The 17,688-nt window shown below is 41.4% G+C and overlaps 1 protein-coding gene across 2 annotated transcripts in view; it reads left to right on the forward strand.

Annotated features, from left to right (window-relative positions):
• The window catches only part of COP1 (COP1 E3 ubiquitin ligase), a 212,900-nt gene that overhangs the window by 154,126 nt on the left and 41,086 nt on the right, over positions 1–17,688 (forward strand). For both annotated transcript variants that reach the window (XM_075067916.1, XM_075067915.1), the window contains exon 18: positions 238–398. In XM_075067916.1, the coding sequence (XP_074924017.1) occupies positions 238–398 (161 nt within the window). The remainder of the gene's footprint in view (positions 1–237; positions 399–17,688) is intronic.

Consider the following 17,688-nt stretch of genomic DNA (forward strand, 5'->3'; position numbering starts at 1 on the left):
GTGTTGTAATTGTATATTGATTCTCTTGTAATTATAACATAGTAACCTGGACATCCACTCTGTAGTGATCCTATACTTTAGTTGCAGCAGCTATCAGTGATAGGAGGTAGAGGGGGCAATAAAACTCACAGGAACTAGCCTGAAATAATTCTCTACACTATCAGTAAAAGATCTAAAAAGCCTTGCTTATCAAGGGTCTATTTCTAGAACTTATTTTATTAATTTGCTTATTTACAGGAAGCGAAAATAACTCCCTCTACCTGTACTACAAGGGCCTCTCAAAGACACTTCTGACTTTCAAATTTGACACAGTCAAAAGCGTCCTGGACAAGGACCGGAAAGAGGATGATACAAATGAGTTTGTCAGTGCTGTGTGCTGGAGGGCACTGCCAGATGGGGTAAGTTTTCTGCTTATTTTTGCCAAGATTGCGTCTGGGTGAATATGTTCATTTAAGATGGTGTCATTGAAGTTTTGGCTCCACTTTTGTGTGTTCTCCAGTTATATTCCAAGGTCAGCAGTAAAGTGCACATTTGCAGAGTAATTGAAGAGTATAAAAAAATGGAACTGCAGTGTAATAGTTGTTAAAATTGGGGAATTCAAATGATTGTGGTAATCAGAAAGAGTTTGTGCACTGAAAATCTTAACCATAGTGATGCATTAATACAGTTTTTTGGCATTTAATTTCCTTGTTTCATTTTTATATGAATTTTGTATATGAACATCACATTCAAGTAAATTCACCATGCATGTTTAAATGTTATCTCATCTATATGGGATTCACACCCTAATACATGTCTGAGCTAAGCACCAGCTACATTATCTCAGTTACTATTTCAATTAACTTTGTTCCAAAAATATACAGAGTGCATGCTTCTCTTGTAGTGTACCCGCTGCACTTTTAGTGTTTCTCTCACTCTAAAGCTTAAACTATTGAAAAATATGCTGGTTTTGAGCTGCAGTATTTAAAAAGAGCTTTCTAAAGTTACATGTAAAAAACACCTCTGTAAACTTACTCATGTGCATAAGTGTTTGCAGATGAGGTCCTTAATTTGGGGAGGATTCATTCTTGGGGTTCAAATAGCTAAATGGAATTTTTATAAACTTGTGTAGAGAGATTTGGACTGAGAACAAACCTGAGAAATTGCAGCCTGAAAGGTAATATTTTTAGCAAGTTAACAATTGCTTATCTGTGTTTACGGTATACTAGAAGTGTCCTCACAATCATAAATAGCATGAGACTATTTCAAATGAATTGTCCTGAACCAAGCTCCCCAAACTAAAACTTTCTAGTGTTGAGAGAATTTGGATCTGGATCTGAACTTTGTGTATCTAATTTTAAAGTCAACGGAAAAAATGGCCTCTCAATTTTAAGGATACGAATGGTGCTAATATTCTTTTGGATCACAAGCTAGGTTTTGAGGTGAGTTTCTTATGTAGATAAATGGATGCGAAGTCTCAAGTGGACAGTAGAAATTGCGCAACTTTCAACCCAGATCTGCACTAGTGAAAGCCTTGAAGTAACCCACTGCATCCATAAACTTCCCTTTCACCTCTCTTTTCTTTGCTGCGATATTTCCAGCCAGCCTGTCCTCTGACTACAATGTATCTGCCAGACAATAGGGATCAATTGTGCCCTTTTGATTACTTCTCCTTACCTTTTCCTCTGAGTCTCATTGCTCTCGATCTTTCACTTCTGTCATGCTTTTAATCTGAGTGGCACTCTAATGTAAGCAGCTGAAAAACTGTTGAACAGAGTTGGAGTGCTACTAGAGTATTCAACACAACTCAAATGCAAAATTGTATGTAACAAATGTATCATAAAGTAACAATGAAATCATCTCAAAGGGTGCGCTCAGCAATTATTACAGTAGTTAGAGCTCACTGAGCTCTCTGGCATTCAGTCTGTCACCATTCTTGAGAAGCCTAATTTTGTCTGTCATTAGTTCCCATGTTTCTCCCTGGGTTTTGTTTTAAATTACCATATTTTTCTCCTGTGGCAACCAGAGCATCACCTTCTGATTTGGAAAGAGAGCTATGAAAAGCTGCATGTGGCTAGAGAGCAGAGTTTTTTTCTGCTTCGACATTATACCTCTGAATGTGGTACCTCCCATGCTTCTCTACATACTGCACTGGCACTGTTTCTTGAGTCAGCCAGTAATGTGATTTGCTTTTTGCCAGGAGGCTCTCGCATATCTCTTTTTATAATACATCCAGCTATCACTGAGCTAAGTGCTATTCCTTCTGAATGTACCCACACATGCTTATTTTCAAACACAAGTCACTTGCCATGGTGCAGTGGATCTTGCTCAAACCTCACAAGTGCACTTGGTGTGTTTGGTTTATTGTACTGCAGGGAGATCCAGAAAGCTGATCTACATCCACAGTACCCCGTTCAAGGAGACTGTTTCCTTATTCTTCACTCCCTTACATTTTCTTGTGATGTCATGCTGTGGGAAACTTTTCCCAAACCTGGACTTTAGCGTACAAAATCTGGGTGCTTACTATGAACCTCCCCCAAGCTTATACCCAGCTTGGATCTTATTTCGCTGCCACCAGCCGAAGTTTTCCAGGGTTTCGGCCCCCTCGGGTTCCCCAAACTTTTCCTTGGGGGACCCCTCCAAGACCCAGAGCCCCTGGGTCTCCTCTATCTCATCCCCCAGCTTCCCCCCCTTTCCTGGGTTAGCCGGTGCGATGCTGTCCTATTCCCTTTGAATACAACCAGAAGAGGCAATCTAGCTTCCCCTAGGCTTATACAATTCAAACCTAGTCAGCTCACACAATGAGATTCCCCCCCTTGTTCCCGTAGCCTTTTTCCGCCTGGGACCAAAGGAAAGTAAGACACACGAGTGGGCCTTTTCCTCCCCCCCTAACCTGGCACACGAAATTCCTCTCCCCTCTTGCCCTCACAGGAAAAAGACTCCCACAAGTTTAAAAGAAACTTTATAATAAAAGAAACTGAAAATACAGATACAATAAACTGCATTAAGAAACTCAATACAGGCTCTTGCTTATCAGAAAATATGACTAAACAGTCTGGATCCTTAAAAGAGAGCCCAATTCACACACCACAGTCCATGCAACAATCCAACACCCATGTACAATAACAAATCAAAGCTCACACAGCCGATTACTTTGGTTCCGCTGACTCCACACTATTATAGGCCAGAATATAAAGAGATGGAGTTAGAAGAAAAGCTTGTTACTCACAGCCGAGAAAACAAAGAGACCGAGTTTCCAGTTCCCTCCCAGACTTTAAAAAAAATCCAGGTCTCTGATTGGTCCTCTGGTCAGGTGTTTGGTTCCCCCTTTGTTCACCCTTTACAGGTAAAATAAAATTAACCCTTACCTATCTACTTATGACACGTGCTCTTTTCTAAAGAGACTTCAGACCTACGTGAGCACCCCGGAAGATGGCAAGTGTTTTAATGAATCTTGGAATATGCTTGGAAGAGGTGATGGTATTGTGGCAGTCTCCCCAGTATGGGAGTCAAGAAGTTCTATTCCTGGCTTTGCCACAGTCTTTCTGTGACCTTGAGGAAGTCTCTTACTCTCTCTGCTTCCGTATCCCTAGCTATAAAACTTACTCTACCTACCTCACATGGGTGTTCAGGCTTAGCTTGCTTATATTTGTAAACTGCTTCTTCAGAAGGGCAGCATAGAAATACAATGTGTTAGCTTTGCCTCAGGATTCCCCAACGTAACCCATAGTTGATTCAGTTTCCCTGTAGTGCTGCTGTGGACTCTTCTCTAATTCAGTAGCCTTACCAACTGAGAAGGGAGGAACAAGTTTAAGTTCTGATGCTTTCCTCAAAGTATAAGTATCTGTAGCCACTTAAAGTACAAAATCTGAGATCCAAGAACAATAAAAACCCTTCGGATAGTTAAAACGCTCACGGAAGCTGCTGCTTCTTTGCCTTATCCTGGTGGTCGGGGTTGGCAGCTTTTGTTCTACGGCTCCAGGCATTCCTATCAAGTGCGTCTTCCAGGGTGACACCAACCTTCTTCATGTCCTCCTTCAGCATCTCAAACTACTTTATTCTGGGTCTTCCTTATGGTCTTTATCCTGTAACTACTAGTTTTTTGTACCCTCTTGCTAACACATCTCGCACCTCTGTCTCAGCTGGCCCAGGCATCTCAATTGATACTCCCTCAGCTTTTCTACGATGGGGGCTACCTGCATCGTGACTCGTACCATTTCATGTTGTACCTCTCAGCCCTTGTTGTACCCAGCATCCACCTGAGCAATCTCATTTCTGCAGTGTGAAGTTGTTCTCTCTTCCTCATTGGCTGGCATTCTAACTCATACATCATGGCTGACCTAATTTGCTTGGCACATTTTTGTCACAGAGAATTCCCATCAATTCCCTCCATTTGCACCAAATGCTTTTTGTGTGATTCCTAACATCTGCATCCGTTTTCCCATCAAATGCCCACTGAAACTAACAGAAATAAAAATTAATTTATGCTTCCTTCTGATGTAAGGGATTCGAGAGAAGGTGGCAGGGTGTGTGTGTGTGTGTGTGTGTGTGCGCGCGCGCAGAGAAGGAATCCTTTGAGTTATCATTGGAGCCCTGAGCTGCTTTCTGTTCCCTCTTTCCATCCTCTTGAGATCCTCTGTCACAGCTATCATCTTTCATCTGAAGAGAAACGCCATCTGGACATGGTGTTTCTTCTGCATCTGTCAATACCAATCCATAATTGGCCAGATTGATCAAGACTATTCCTCTCCCAAAAATCTGAGCGCAGTGCTCCCTGTCAGAGCACTGCCTCTGAGACACTAGAGTGGCCAGAAAATTGTACATTTTGATAACAGCGGTAATAGTTTGTAGTAAACATACAGTAGTTAGTCTACTACTACTTTGGTCTTGTACCATGCCTTTTGGAGATCTTAAACACTTTAGATAAATCAGTGAACTAATTCTCTGAGCACTTGTTTTGGTAAGTATACTCACCTTTTATAGATGGGTAAATTGAGTCACAGAGATTCTAATATACACATTTTCTAAAGTGGCTCTCAGTTGAAGTTGGTGGGAGCTGCTGATGCTTAGCAACTCCTGAAAATTGGTAGGCCACCTAAAATTAGAAGCCAATCTAGAAAATTTTTACCCACAATGAGTTGCACAATAAGTTAATGGCAGAGTCAGGGATATGCTCCGGAACTTCTGACCCTGTCATCTGTCCTAAATGCATACCTCTAACTTCTAAACTGAGAGGTTTGTAATGTACATGCCTGGCTCTAAGAAGTCTCTCCTTAACAGAAGAAAAAAATATTCCCTAACACACTGGCAAGACAGCCAGCTTGATGTAAAACTTCAATTCTATTATTGAAGTTGTTAATAAATTCTGCTGCTCTATTAGAGTGTAAACACCATTAGAAAACTAGTGGATACACACATGGCTTTCTTACCGAGGGAAAGGAAATGAAGTATTACTTCTAGAACAATGCTAGGCAAGCAGAAATGTCTGTCTTCTTAAAATGCATGTATGTGGGGGAGAGTCAATTTAAGGTTTGTCTGTGATAGACAATTGGAATGTAGGTAGTGTCCTGAGGAGAACCTCTTGTACTTGGTTTTTCCTTATTATCCTGCATGATATTTCCACGCCTCCTGAGAGGTAGACACCCTTCACTCTGACCTGGCTTGTTATGTTCAGAGTTAAAGGTGCACCTCGTACATCTGCTGCTCCATTACCTCTTAAATAACTCTCCTCCCTTTCACTGCTGTTGGCGTTTCTCAGAAGGGAGCTATTGGGAGAGCAGGTTTAGCATTGGCTGCTCCCTGGACAGCAGAAAAGGTATTATTGCTGAACACAGAAGCAATTTGATTATGTAGATTAAGCAGGGCTTAATCTATCATAATCGCTCTAAAGAAGCCATTTAATTTTGTGCCTGTTTGCATGAGTATTCATTACCACAGATAAGCAGGTTAGTTGGGAAAGACTTTCCAAGCAGAAATATCAGGACTTTGATAAGAAGCCAGGAGATGCAGATGAGAGAAGAATATGCTAAGTAAATTAGCCTAAGCAAAGGTTTGTATATTTTTAAAGACAAAAAAGAAAATATATTGACAATAGCATTGTGCATTTTTGTTTTAAATTAGGTCTTCCAGTTGTCTTAACTGGAGAAGCACTGGGACTATATAATATACTTTGTTTAAAGGGCATCCGACATTTGGGTGGAATGCTTTTAATTTTGTATTTATCAGATGATAGAGAAGTGGCTTTGCAGCTTTGTAAAAACATCTTAAAGAGCTGAGATGCAGGCTGGACGAATAGAAAACTGGTCTGTGTTCCTGTCTAAGGGTTGTTCTTCAGATCAGTGGTAGATCAGTAGTCTGGGAAACTAACATCTAACCACCAATGAGAGGCACAAGAACTGGCTTTTTAGGAGGTCTCAAGGCTCATTTAAATGCTGTTATATGACGCAAGTGTCTCCATATCCATCTCCCTCCCTGCACCACTGCTGTATTATCTCTGGGGGGCTTCTGGTAAGATTGTAGTTGTCCCCTACAGAAGGTAAAACAGGTCACAAGTTTGTGTGGCAGGTCATTTTACCAAAGTTGTTCCAGGCCACTTACCATGAAACGTTAGAGAAATGACTTCCCACCAGCCACTTTGACTAAGATAGCAAACTCCCATGGACTCCTTACTCTGAATTTCAGGTTACCCTGTTCTAGGTTTTATAAACAACTCTTCAGAAAGGGTCGTGTTTCACACCTTTTTGGATTGCTACTTTAGGAAACCAGCTTTCCTTTTTTTAGCCAAAATTACAACAGTTGACAATCCTGTTACCATTAACAGTCATCTTATTTCTGTGGAGCATCTCAGATTTCAGTTCCCTAAATGTCATTAAAAATTAATAAAATTAATTACATGTTCTTCAAAAACATAATTATTCTACAGTAAACCTTCATTTACAAGTACCCTTATTTTCTGTTAACTACTTTCCATGGGTTATTCATTTTGTTCCCCACAGAATTAATAAATATGAGCTAACTAGTACACATGGGACTTTGATAATTTACAGTCAGCAAATTGACTCCCTTTTGCTGGATTTAATCTAACCATCTCAGATTATTTCAGAAAGTGATTCATTGCAGTTCTTAGCTATTAATTAATTTGGAAGAGTTATTAATATTAAAATGAAACTTCCCTTGCTATTCCCAAATAACCCAACCCTTACTTTAATCTAAAATAACCTGCCCTGATTTTAACTGTAGTCCTGTTAATCTGAAATCTATTTGGAAATCTTAACTGAAACCTATTCAAAGGATTTTATCTTTTTCACTCCACTTAGCTGTGGTCTGTTGCAAAAGCTGGGGTTTAAAATAGTCTCAAAACAGCTAGCAGTTTTGATTTACAAATTAAACCAGTATTTTTCATGCAGAATTCTCAAATGGAGTTGTTGAGATGGTAGTTAAAGCTTATCTAGAAAGTAATCTGAGATTTGTGTGTGAGGTACTCCCAATACAATACCAGAACTGTACTGTCCTTTCTGATTCCTCTGGCCTCTCAATCGAATCTTGTGTCCGGGTAATTACTGGCAGCTGTGGTACTTGCTGTCCCATTCCGAGCATCTCTGTGAGGGTCTCTGCCATCCCCTGCTTTATCCAAGTTTCTCCTCTCCTACTCACAATTGTTAAGTCATTGTCATAGGTTACACTTCTCACAAGTCTGCCTCCATTTTATCCTGACATTGCTTCTTCACTGGTCAAACCCAGGGCTGGCTCTAGCCATTTCACCGCCCCAAGCATGGCGGCACGCCACAGGGGGCGCTCTGCCGCTCGCTGGTCCCGCGGCTCCCATGGACCTCCCGCAGGCGTCCCTGCGGAGTTCCGCTGGTCCCGTAGCTCCAGTGGAGCATACGTAGGCACGCCAGCGGGAGGTCCACTGTAGCCGCAGGACAAGCGGACCCTCTGCAGCCATGTCTGCGGGAGGTCCACCGGAGCCGCCTGCCGCCCTCCCGGCAACCAGCAGAGCGCCCCCCCCCCGGCATGCCGCCCCAAGCGCGTGCTGGGTCCTGGAACCGGCCCTGGTCAAACCTAATCATGCACTCTGATCTTTTGCTGCACTGAGTTCTAGATCTTCACTCCTAGGGTGCCTTGCGTCTCCTTCCTACAGCCACAAGAGGGCTGGTGTTTGGCTCCCTCTTCACTCTTCTGGTTGTAATACATAATTAACAGTTTATTAAGGTGTGGCAATCTGAGAATCCTTTCCCAGAAAAATGAGGTATGCTTAAATGTGCTCAGAGTTCCTCTGCTTTTGCCTAGAATTCCTTCAAATGCTTCACTTCTCCTTGTGGAGTTTGCCTGCTTTGGAGTTTAGACCTGCTGAGAAGCTGACTTGTCAACATGATGGCTCCCAGCTCTTCTCTGCTGCACTCTTTTCTCTTTGGCTACATCAAGTTCTTTCTAGTTGTGTTTAAAAGCCCAACAACTTTTCATCCTCTCACTCAAGCAGATTCCTCTATTTGTTGCTTAGCACCTTGCAGCAAGATATTATTACTGCATTTTATTTTATTCAATTCTGTTTTCCTCAGCCTCTTGAAGGAGCTATGCAAGTCTTGTCAATCTCATTTTCTTAAACAGAGAATGTTACATCTTTTATTTTTTAAATCTAACCCAGAGCATCATAAAATACACTTGAGACTTACTTGGCTTGTAAAGTTCCTAGATTGGAAATGTAATATGTGTAACATTTCCACGTTTGTTGCTGAAAGGGTGTAATTTTGTGCATAAAGTAATTCCATGAGGCATGTTCTTGTCTTCAGGGAATCTCAGTGAGGTGTGTGTATTTGTATATAATGCATGTTAAATTTGTACAATGCAAATATCCTTTTAGAGATATTCGTTCTTTGGATTCTGCTTGTTACATGAAAAGAGAGACTTAAGCAAAGAAAATACCCAGCTGAATGTAGCAACTCTTTACTCATCATTACCACCCTAGGAGTCTGACTATTGAGAGCTATGTGAGAAAATTATACTCTATTATTAGTGGCTTGCTTGCTGTCTTAAAATTTCAGTGTTTTGACACCTTAGTCCTTATGCAAGGCCCTCTAGATAATGTGATTATGCAAATTACAGGATGTAGACGGATTTTATTTTTTATCCCTTTTATGAAAAAAATCTCCAGTATTTTTTCATTTATTCTTTCCCTGGGTCCAGGAACCTGTTTAGGTTTCTCCTGTAAAGGTGATACTTGCTGACATGAATGGGTCTCAGAACTGCCACAAATTCCCCATCCACTGCTATTTGGTGTATGCAGGGGTAAGTCGTATGTGTCAGGAGACCAACCATTTCAGTCTTTCTTCTTCCTCTGGGCTAACCATTTTACTACTAAAATTGACATCTCTTTCCCCCTCTCCAGTGCAATTGGAGAAACTGTATCGCAGCATTTTTGTTGCTGTTCTAGGTTTCTGGCTGGTTAGAGGACTGCTAGTTGATACAATAATGCATCATTTTTAATCCTTCCTTTCCTAGATTCAGTTTAACTGTTCTAATACTCCTGTGTCAATTGATTGACCACACTGATGCTATTGTTCAGCACTAAAAGGCCTATTCTTCTCCACTGCAGTGCTCTGAAATCACTGTAGCTTGGATTTGAGAATAGTCTTATCAAAGGAATGGGTTCTGTTTTTTCCTCTTGGGTTCCAAGTCTATTTTCACAAACTTAATCTAAAGTCTTTTTTCCTCTCTCAAAAAAAGAAGGGGGCAGGGGGCATTTTTAAGCTTGATCTTTATAAATTGCCTAGGGGTCTTTTGTGAGTTTAAAAGAGAGATCAAAGTTGAAGGGTTTTTTTAACTGAGGCAGCATTTACACCACCAAACTACTTAGCTGTTCTTCATCACCAGTGCAGGTCCAGCGATGCTATACATTGGATAGGCCAGAAGCATTTTTCAGTCATCTGTTTTTCAGTCATTAATGACTGGCATAGTGGTAGAAATCTGAGAACTGTTGACATTACTTTTCAGCCACTGAGCCCACTGGTAAAGAGTTGCAGCGAGTGTGCATTATATTTCACTGCTAATGTAGCCAAGGTTTTAGTGTTCCTGTTATTTCCTGAACTTGAGACATGCGAACTTGCACAGCAAGAATCGTATTGTTACAGTATTCATTGTGAATGCGGACACAAAGAAATACCTCTGCACAGTTCTTGTTAAATTTATGAGTAGAAGTTTCTCTTCTGCTGGATCTCTGGTATTTTAATAAGTAGCAATTATTAAAAAAAGAATGTGGCTAAAGCATGGTCCCTTTTGTGGTTTAACTATTATAAAAGGTTAGAATTAATTTACAAAAGCCAGAAAATTCAGAGATGAGACCAACTCTCTTTATTCCCCATTGTATTACAAGACATAATGTACCACTTTAGTTTGTGTAGTCTTTCACGTAAAATGTGTTCTAAACTATTTTTATTAATATCAGATACTTATTTTTACAGTAGCATCCAGGACCAGAGTCAAGTTCAGAGCCCTCTTGTGTTAGGCACTGTATACATCTGGCAGTGTGCACAGTCTAAACCCCAAAGAGTTTACAAATGTTAGTTTTAAAGACAGCTGTCAATTCCACCATCTTCCCAGGAGAATTTCCACCAGGCTCCCTGCTCCCAGAGGGTTGATATACACCCTGATAGGTTTTAATTATTTCATTAATACCTTAATTATAAAGGCATTATGAAGTTTGGATTTCAGGTAAACATCCAGAAATTCCAATACTTGTTGGAAGCTTTGGAGGCTCTCTCCCCCTGCACCTCAGATTTCCCCCAACTGTTTGCCTTTATATGGGTGGAGAGATTTGTTACTCTCCCCCAGCAACCTTCAGGCAACATCCGCACATAATCTGTATGAAAGGAGCCCACAAGTTTCTCTTATGGAAATGGATTACGTTTGATGTCTCCCCATTCCTTAAGTCACCTCTACCTGTGATGTGGTCCCACTTTCTGCATCACCATCTCAGTTCCTCTCAGCCCTGATATGGAGAGTCTAGGGTGGAATGGAGAACTGTTCCCTCCAAAACAATGCATCTCTGCAGCTGCCAGCCAGGATGTGTGGGCACTCTGCCTACTCTTCTTGCATCTACTCCCTGGGTCTCATACTCCAGCAAAGGGCAAACTTGGGGTCGAGTCAAGGTAAAGGCTAGGTGGGCAGCCTCTAGCCTTCTGCCTTCTTGTATCACTCACATTTTTATTTTTAAGTAACTGAGCCCATGGCTCTGGTTGGGACTGAGTGCCCCTTGGCCAATGCTTAAAACCTCTGGGCAGTCCTGGCCAACCTGTGGACATTTGGAAAATATAGTTATGCCATGTTTTAATAAAGGCAGACAAAGAAATTGTCGTATTCCTGGGCGAAAATGTCATCTCCCTGAGATTTGCAAAAAGATGGAAAGTCAAGTGAAGCAGATAAAAGGGAGTGGTTCAAGAATAGGAGCTACAGATGAAAAGATTGTCTCCACACAAGCTTTCAGGGTTGGTACAGGAGACTGGTGGTGGATAAGCAAGAGTGGGATGAAATGGCAAAGTCTTTGGGTTTAAAAAAGGGTTTAAAAATGAGGTTGGTTTTGAACTATGCTCTCAACTAACCGAGGAATGAATGCCCTGGAAGTGCAATGGCCCTGAAGCCTATTGATTGATTTGATTTTATTTATTTATTTATTTATTTATTTTTTGCAAGAATTAACCAGTAAAAGTGTGTGTTCCCTTCAGGTACCAGGCAAAAATTCTAGTTCCTAATGAAATTTCTGGCATTAGCCATTAGCAGGAAGTGAGTAGTTAATCCCACCTTTGACCTTAACTGGGGCAGGTCTTTTTAATTTTGAGCTACAGTTTTGATGCCAATTAACACAGACTACTGGAATGCCGGTTTCTTGCAATCACCGCTTAGACTCCATAAATCAACAACACTTAGCAATTAAACTCTTTTTTTAAAATAAAATCTTTGGAATGAATTAGTTAATACGTACCCAATATGCCTGTAATTCTTTACCCGAAATTTTGTAAAGTTGGAGTGTATTTTTTTCTCCAAAAGCAATTGGTATTGGCTTAATGCCAACTGAGAGTTTCTTAAAAGCCCATCCTTGAGGAATAACAATGCATGCCATGCTTTAGCCTGGTTCTCCTTCTGTCAGTACAAGACAGCTACTGTTGTAAGCTTTAAAACAAAAATATCTTAGAACAATTTACATCTAACTCTTGGAAATTAGCTGGTGATAATTTTTCGTGACATTTCAACATAAATGGAAATAGAGGAATATCCTTTGCAGAAGAATTGCTAGCAGTTTAAGTAAGTGGCTCTTTGAATCTGATGAGGGGCTTCAATGCTGGAAGTAGTCCTGGCAGAGATGTGTTAGTGGGCACAGTCCACTAACACATCTCTGCCAGGACTAGGACGCAGATTGAGGCCCACAAGATACATTTCACATGGTTCTGCAGTGGATTTTGCCTAGGATGACCAGACAGCAAGTGTGAAAAATGGGATGGGTTGAGGGGTAATAGGAGCGAATATAAGAAAAATACCCTAAAATCGGGACTGTCTCTATTAAATCGGGACATCTGGTCACTCTAATTTTGCCCCATATAGGCACAGTTATGTGTGAAATCCATATGTATAAACAGGAGGTGTTACAGGCTCTTCTAAACGGAGGGGAGACTTCAAAGTGTGTGGTTTGAGTGGGATTTTTCAAAAGCACTCATTGTTGAAATAACTCTGTTCCTATTGAAGTCAATAATAAAGTTCCCTTTGACTTCACTGGGAGGAGAATTAGGCCCACACTGAAGATTTTTGAAAACTCCACTCTGAGTATACTACAGCTTCTTGTTTGAACATTATTTTCCCTTCCTTCCTTTTAACAGGTAACATTGCCAATGCTACGGCAAAGGTAGCTGCATTGTATGAAATTAGCTTCTGCAGTTTTATAAAGCTGATTCCTTGTTCAGATTGTATATATTTACCAGTCGCAAGTGACACAAGACAACAGATTTTTAACATTCTGTAGTGTTCAAATGAAATGGAAACATAAAACTAATTTTTTTTCCTTCCAGCGTTCAATTTTAAGATTTTGATCATACAGTTTCACCTTTGAGTGAAATGGAAGCACTGATGCAGAACTAGTCATGCTCCTAGCTTTATAACAACAAAGCTTTTGTTTGTGTATGCTTCTATAATGTATCCATCACTTTAGTATCAGAGCCTTGTACTATAGGTTTCACATCCTCTCCCCTATGGTCTGGATCAAAATGGATTATAATCCAGTAGCTTCAGGTCAGTCTAATATCAGTCAAGCTGCCCAGCCATAAGCAATAAAAAAAAACCTTGATGCTAAGCTGCATATTAAACAGTGCACTCAGGCAGATCTGATGAATAGTTGACTTTTCTTAGTCTTGTGTCCTTTATTTTACATCTTTGAAGAAGAGTTGCTCATTCCTAGTTGGGGTTTACCTTGACCTGCTGCTGATTATTATTGTTCCTACTGCCTTCTGTGTGCTAGGCGCTGTACCTACAGAGTAAAAGATGGATTTTGCTTTGGAAGGCACAGTGAGTCTTAATTGAAAGTACCTGTAAAGAACAAGCCATTTAGCCAAACAGAATAAATCTGGAAATAGAATTACATTAATAGCTGCTTTGAGGAATGAGCTACAAACAAATACCCAGCACAGCAGGGAGTCATTTAAAAATAAATCTGAACCAAACCAAATTATATTTCATACAACAATGGATCCTTATTAAACACAGCTAAAGGTTACCCATAACGTCGGGGTTGTTGCAGCTAAACAGGATTGTGCAGCACTCTTTCAAGGTGTTTTGATTATACAATTTGAAAGAGGATTTTTTATAAAGTTACTTTAGTCTTTTGTATTTTATTGCATACCATAATCACTTTATCCCAAACTCTTGTTCCGGATTGCCGAACTTGGAATGAAGCAAATGATTTACTGCATTGCCAGGGGTTCAGTGTGCTAAGGTTTTTTAAATTCACTTCAGTGTGTCTGAAGTGAATATTAAGTTAAAGGGACAAATATAGTCGACACAGACTGGGGAGCTGGCGGAGAAGACAATGGCATTGTTTCCCACTTACTCATAATAATGAGATATATTAGAAGGAAGATAAGAGAGAGAGATTGGGAAGAAGGATTGGTTCAGATCCATAAAAATTCCTTTGGCCTGCAATCTGCGGAGAGCATGTAAATACAATTCAGAGGAAGGAAGTGATTGCATCCCTCCTGAATGTCACCATAGACAGAAGCTTAGCATTGTTCTCCAAACTGCTAAGTGTGAGTCTGGCATAGATTCTTCCACAGCTCCTGGGTTGGGAAGCTTGATTTTCTGCGGCCAGTCAGCCTGATGCTGCTGAAAGAGACATGCTGTGCAGCAGTCTGCTCTGACTGAATTAGAGATCTCCTCATGTCCACCGAACAGTGGAAACTGATACAGTTTATGAAGAGTGTACTTGTGGAAAGAGTTACATCTCTTCTGAATAAAAAAAAATCTTTCATTTAGAATTGAAAGTGAGTGGTGCTTCCATTTCCATACAGTGTTTCAGAACTTGTATGTTGATTTGCACATACCAAGAGACTGGTCAATTTGCACAAGCTGTGGTAAAAATAGGAAAGAGATGAGCTGAAAGTAAAAGCAGCATATTCATATTAAAAGAAGGGGCTTGGGTTCATTTTGCAGTGTACTTGTTTTCACTAGTGCAAAATTGGTTACTGTACAGGAAATTCTTGCCTCACATCTGAGTTTACATTACAAAACAAGTATTCTGAATTCTGTTGGAAGACCTATGAAAATCTGAGGTAGCGCACAGGTCAGCACTTGCTAGCAACCTGTTATCAAACTAACAAATGTTTTACCAGCCACTATGCACAGGTTGAAATGGATACTTTGTCTCTTAGGCCTTGTCTACACTACTGGGGTAAATCAGCCTAAATTACGGAACTCCAGCTACGTGAAAGGAACTGTGAATAACGTAGCTGGAGTCAATTTAGCTTAGGTCAACTTACTGCAGGGTCTACATTGCACTGGGTCGATGGGAGATGCTCTCCCGTCGACTTACCTTATGCTTCTTGTTCCGGTGGAGTACAGGAGTCGACGGGAAAGCAATCTATGGTTGATTTAGCATAAATCGATCCTCGAGGCGTCGATCGCTGCAGCGTCAATCCCCGGTAAGTGTAGATGTGCCCTTAGGGTTTTCTCTTATGTCTGTCAATCCGTAGCATGCAGTTAGCCAGTGTACAGCTGTCCACGTTATGTTGACTTTGCTGATGTTTGTTTATAAGTGCTTGTAAAACTAAAATATGTAAATTTTTTGTCACCCTTTTACCTTTTAGGGTGAATGCACAATTGTGGTTAGAGATGCATAGTTCATTGGCAAGCTGTAAAAGCTTTCTCTCAGGTATTGTTCCAGCCATATGGTATGTCTACACTACCCGCTGGATCGGGCGGTTAGTGATCGATTTATCAGGGATCGATGTATTGCATCTCGTCTAGACGCGATACATCAATTCCCAAACATGCTCCCCGTTGACTCCGGAATTCCACCAGGGCAAGAGTCGGAAGCGGAGTCGACGGGGGAGCAGTGACCGTAGATCTCGGGCCGCGAGGATGCAGAGTCAGTTGATCTAAGATGCGTCGACTTCAGCTACGCCAGTGTAGACCAGGCCATAGACTTCAGTAATAACCTGCATCACTTTTGCCATTCTGATCCTGAGCCCAGAGCAGCTCAGTCTGACACACAGAAAGCTTTACTATTCCAGTGGCTGGCCTTTCCCAAGAGACAGTGGCCATGTCTCAACTACAAACTTACTGTGGCAGCTGGATGTCAATTTAAGTCGGTTGTGTATGTCCCCGACACACTCCTTGTGTTGGTGGAGCGTGTCCTCAATAGCAGCACTTTTATCAATGCAGAGAGCAGTGAGGTTTTGGGAAGGGCTTGCAGTGCTTCATGGGACCAAAACAGTCGCAGGGGTGACTGGGAATGTGGCTTCAACATCCCATGATGCAGCTTTCTGTCTCCCCTGATTTTGTCTGCAATCCATATTTCATGTTTTTTTCCAAAAAGTGGGCATAGCTATGCATACAGCATCTGCAGGGATGCGTGTACCCTGCTCAACTGTGTACTATTGTGGCAAGTGTCGCAAACATTACACTCCTTATCCTGCAGTATTTCCAGAGCTGCAAGAGGAATCGCCCCCCTTCAAGTAGCCCTGCTGGAATGAAACAATTCCCGTTGCTATTCGCAGTCGTGCAGCAGCTTAACACAATAGAGCACTGGTTCTGATCCTGAGAAGCAAGCACTGACTAGTGGAATCACACTGTTATGCAGTTATGGGATGATGATCAGTGACTGCAGAATTATTGTATATGAAAGGCCACTTGGGAACTGTGTGTGGAGCTCTCCTCAGCCCTGCTGATCAGCAACATGAAAATGAGACCTGCTTTGACAGTGGAGAAATGAGTGGCAAATTCTGTGTGGAAGCTTGCAATGCCAGACTGCTACTAGTCAGTGGGGATTCAATTTGGAATTGGTAAATCCACTGTGCGGGTTGCTGTGATCCAAGTATGCAAGGCCATTAATAGTCTTCTGCTAAGAAGGATAGTGACTCTGCGCAATGTGCAGGACATAGTGGATGGTTTTGCCACAATGGGATTCCCTAACTCTGGTGGATCAATAGATGGCATGCATTTCCCTATCTTGGCACCAGACCACCTTGCCAAAAAGTACCTAAACAGAAAGGGATACTTACCTATTGTGTTGTGAGCACTGGTGGATCATCGGAGGTTTTTTTACTGACATCAACATGGGATGGTCTGGGAAGGTGCATGATGCATGCATCTTTAAGACATAGGTCTGTTCAGAAAGCTGCAAGCAGGGAGTTTCTTTCCGGACCGCAAAATTACCATTGGTGACGTTGAAATGCCAATAGTTATCCTAGGAGACCCAGCCTACCCCTTACTCCCATGGCTCATCGAGCTGTACTCCTGGATACCAGCAAGGAGCAGTTTAACAATAGGTTCAGCAAGTGCAGAATGGTGGTTGAAGGTGCCTTTGGCCATTTGAAGAGTCGCTGGTGCAGTTTGCTCACTAGGTTAAACCTCAGTGGGGAAAAAAAAAAATCCCTATGGTTATAGTTGCCTGCTGTGTGCCTCATAATACCTGTGAAGCAAAGGAAGAGATGTTTCCACAGGAGTGGAATGTAGAGGTGGATAGGCTGTCTGCTAATTTTGAGCAGCCAGATACCAGGGCTATAAGAAGAGCTCAGTGTGGAGCAGCGTCTCTCAGGGAGGCTTTGAAAACCTGTTTTAATAATGATCCACAGTAATGTGTGCTTTGCTTTTCTGTATTGGGCCTACCATAATCTGAACCTTGATGTGACTGCTACGCTTCTTTTCCATGCACATCACCTCCAGTGCCTCAGATTCTCTGTCCCTCTCCTCCCCTTCTGCTTTGAATTAATAAAGATTTCATTTTCAAGATCTGGACTTTCCTTGCATGCAGATATAGACACCGAAAGATCTGTCACAAGAATTAAATCTTGGGAAGACGGTGGAATAAAGTTGGGAGGGGAGAACTCATTCATCTTGTCTTTAAAAGAACAGCGGCCTTGCCTGTCATACCTCTGCATATGTGCAGCTGTTGTTCTTGGCACTCTCCTCCAGGATTGAGTGAAAGGGATATTGCACTGGCCCCACTCACCTAGT

Source organism: Chelonoidis abingdonii, chromosome 7 (genome assembly GCF_003597395.2).
Source record: "Chelonoidis abingdonii isolate Lonesome George chromosome 7, CheloAbing_2.0, whole genome shotgun sequence".
In the NCBI taxonomy this organism is placed as follows: domain Eukaryota; kingdom Metazoa; phylum Chordata; order Testudines; family Testudinidae; genus Chelonoidis; species Chelonoidis abingdonii.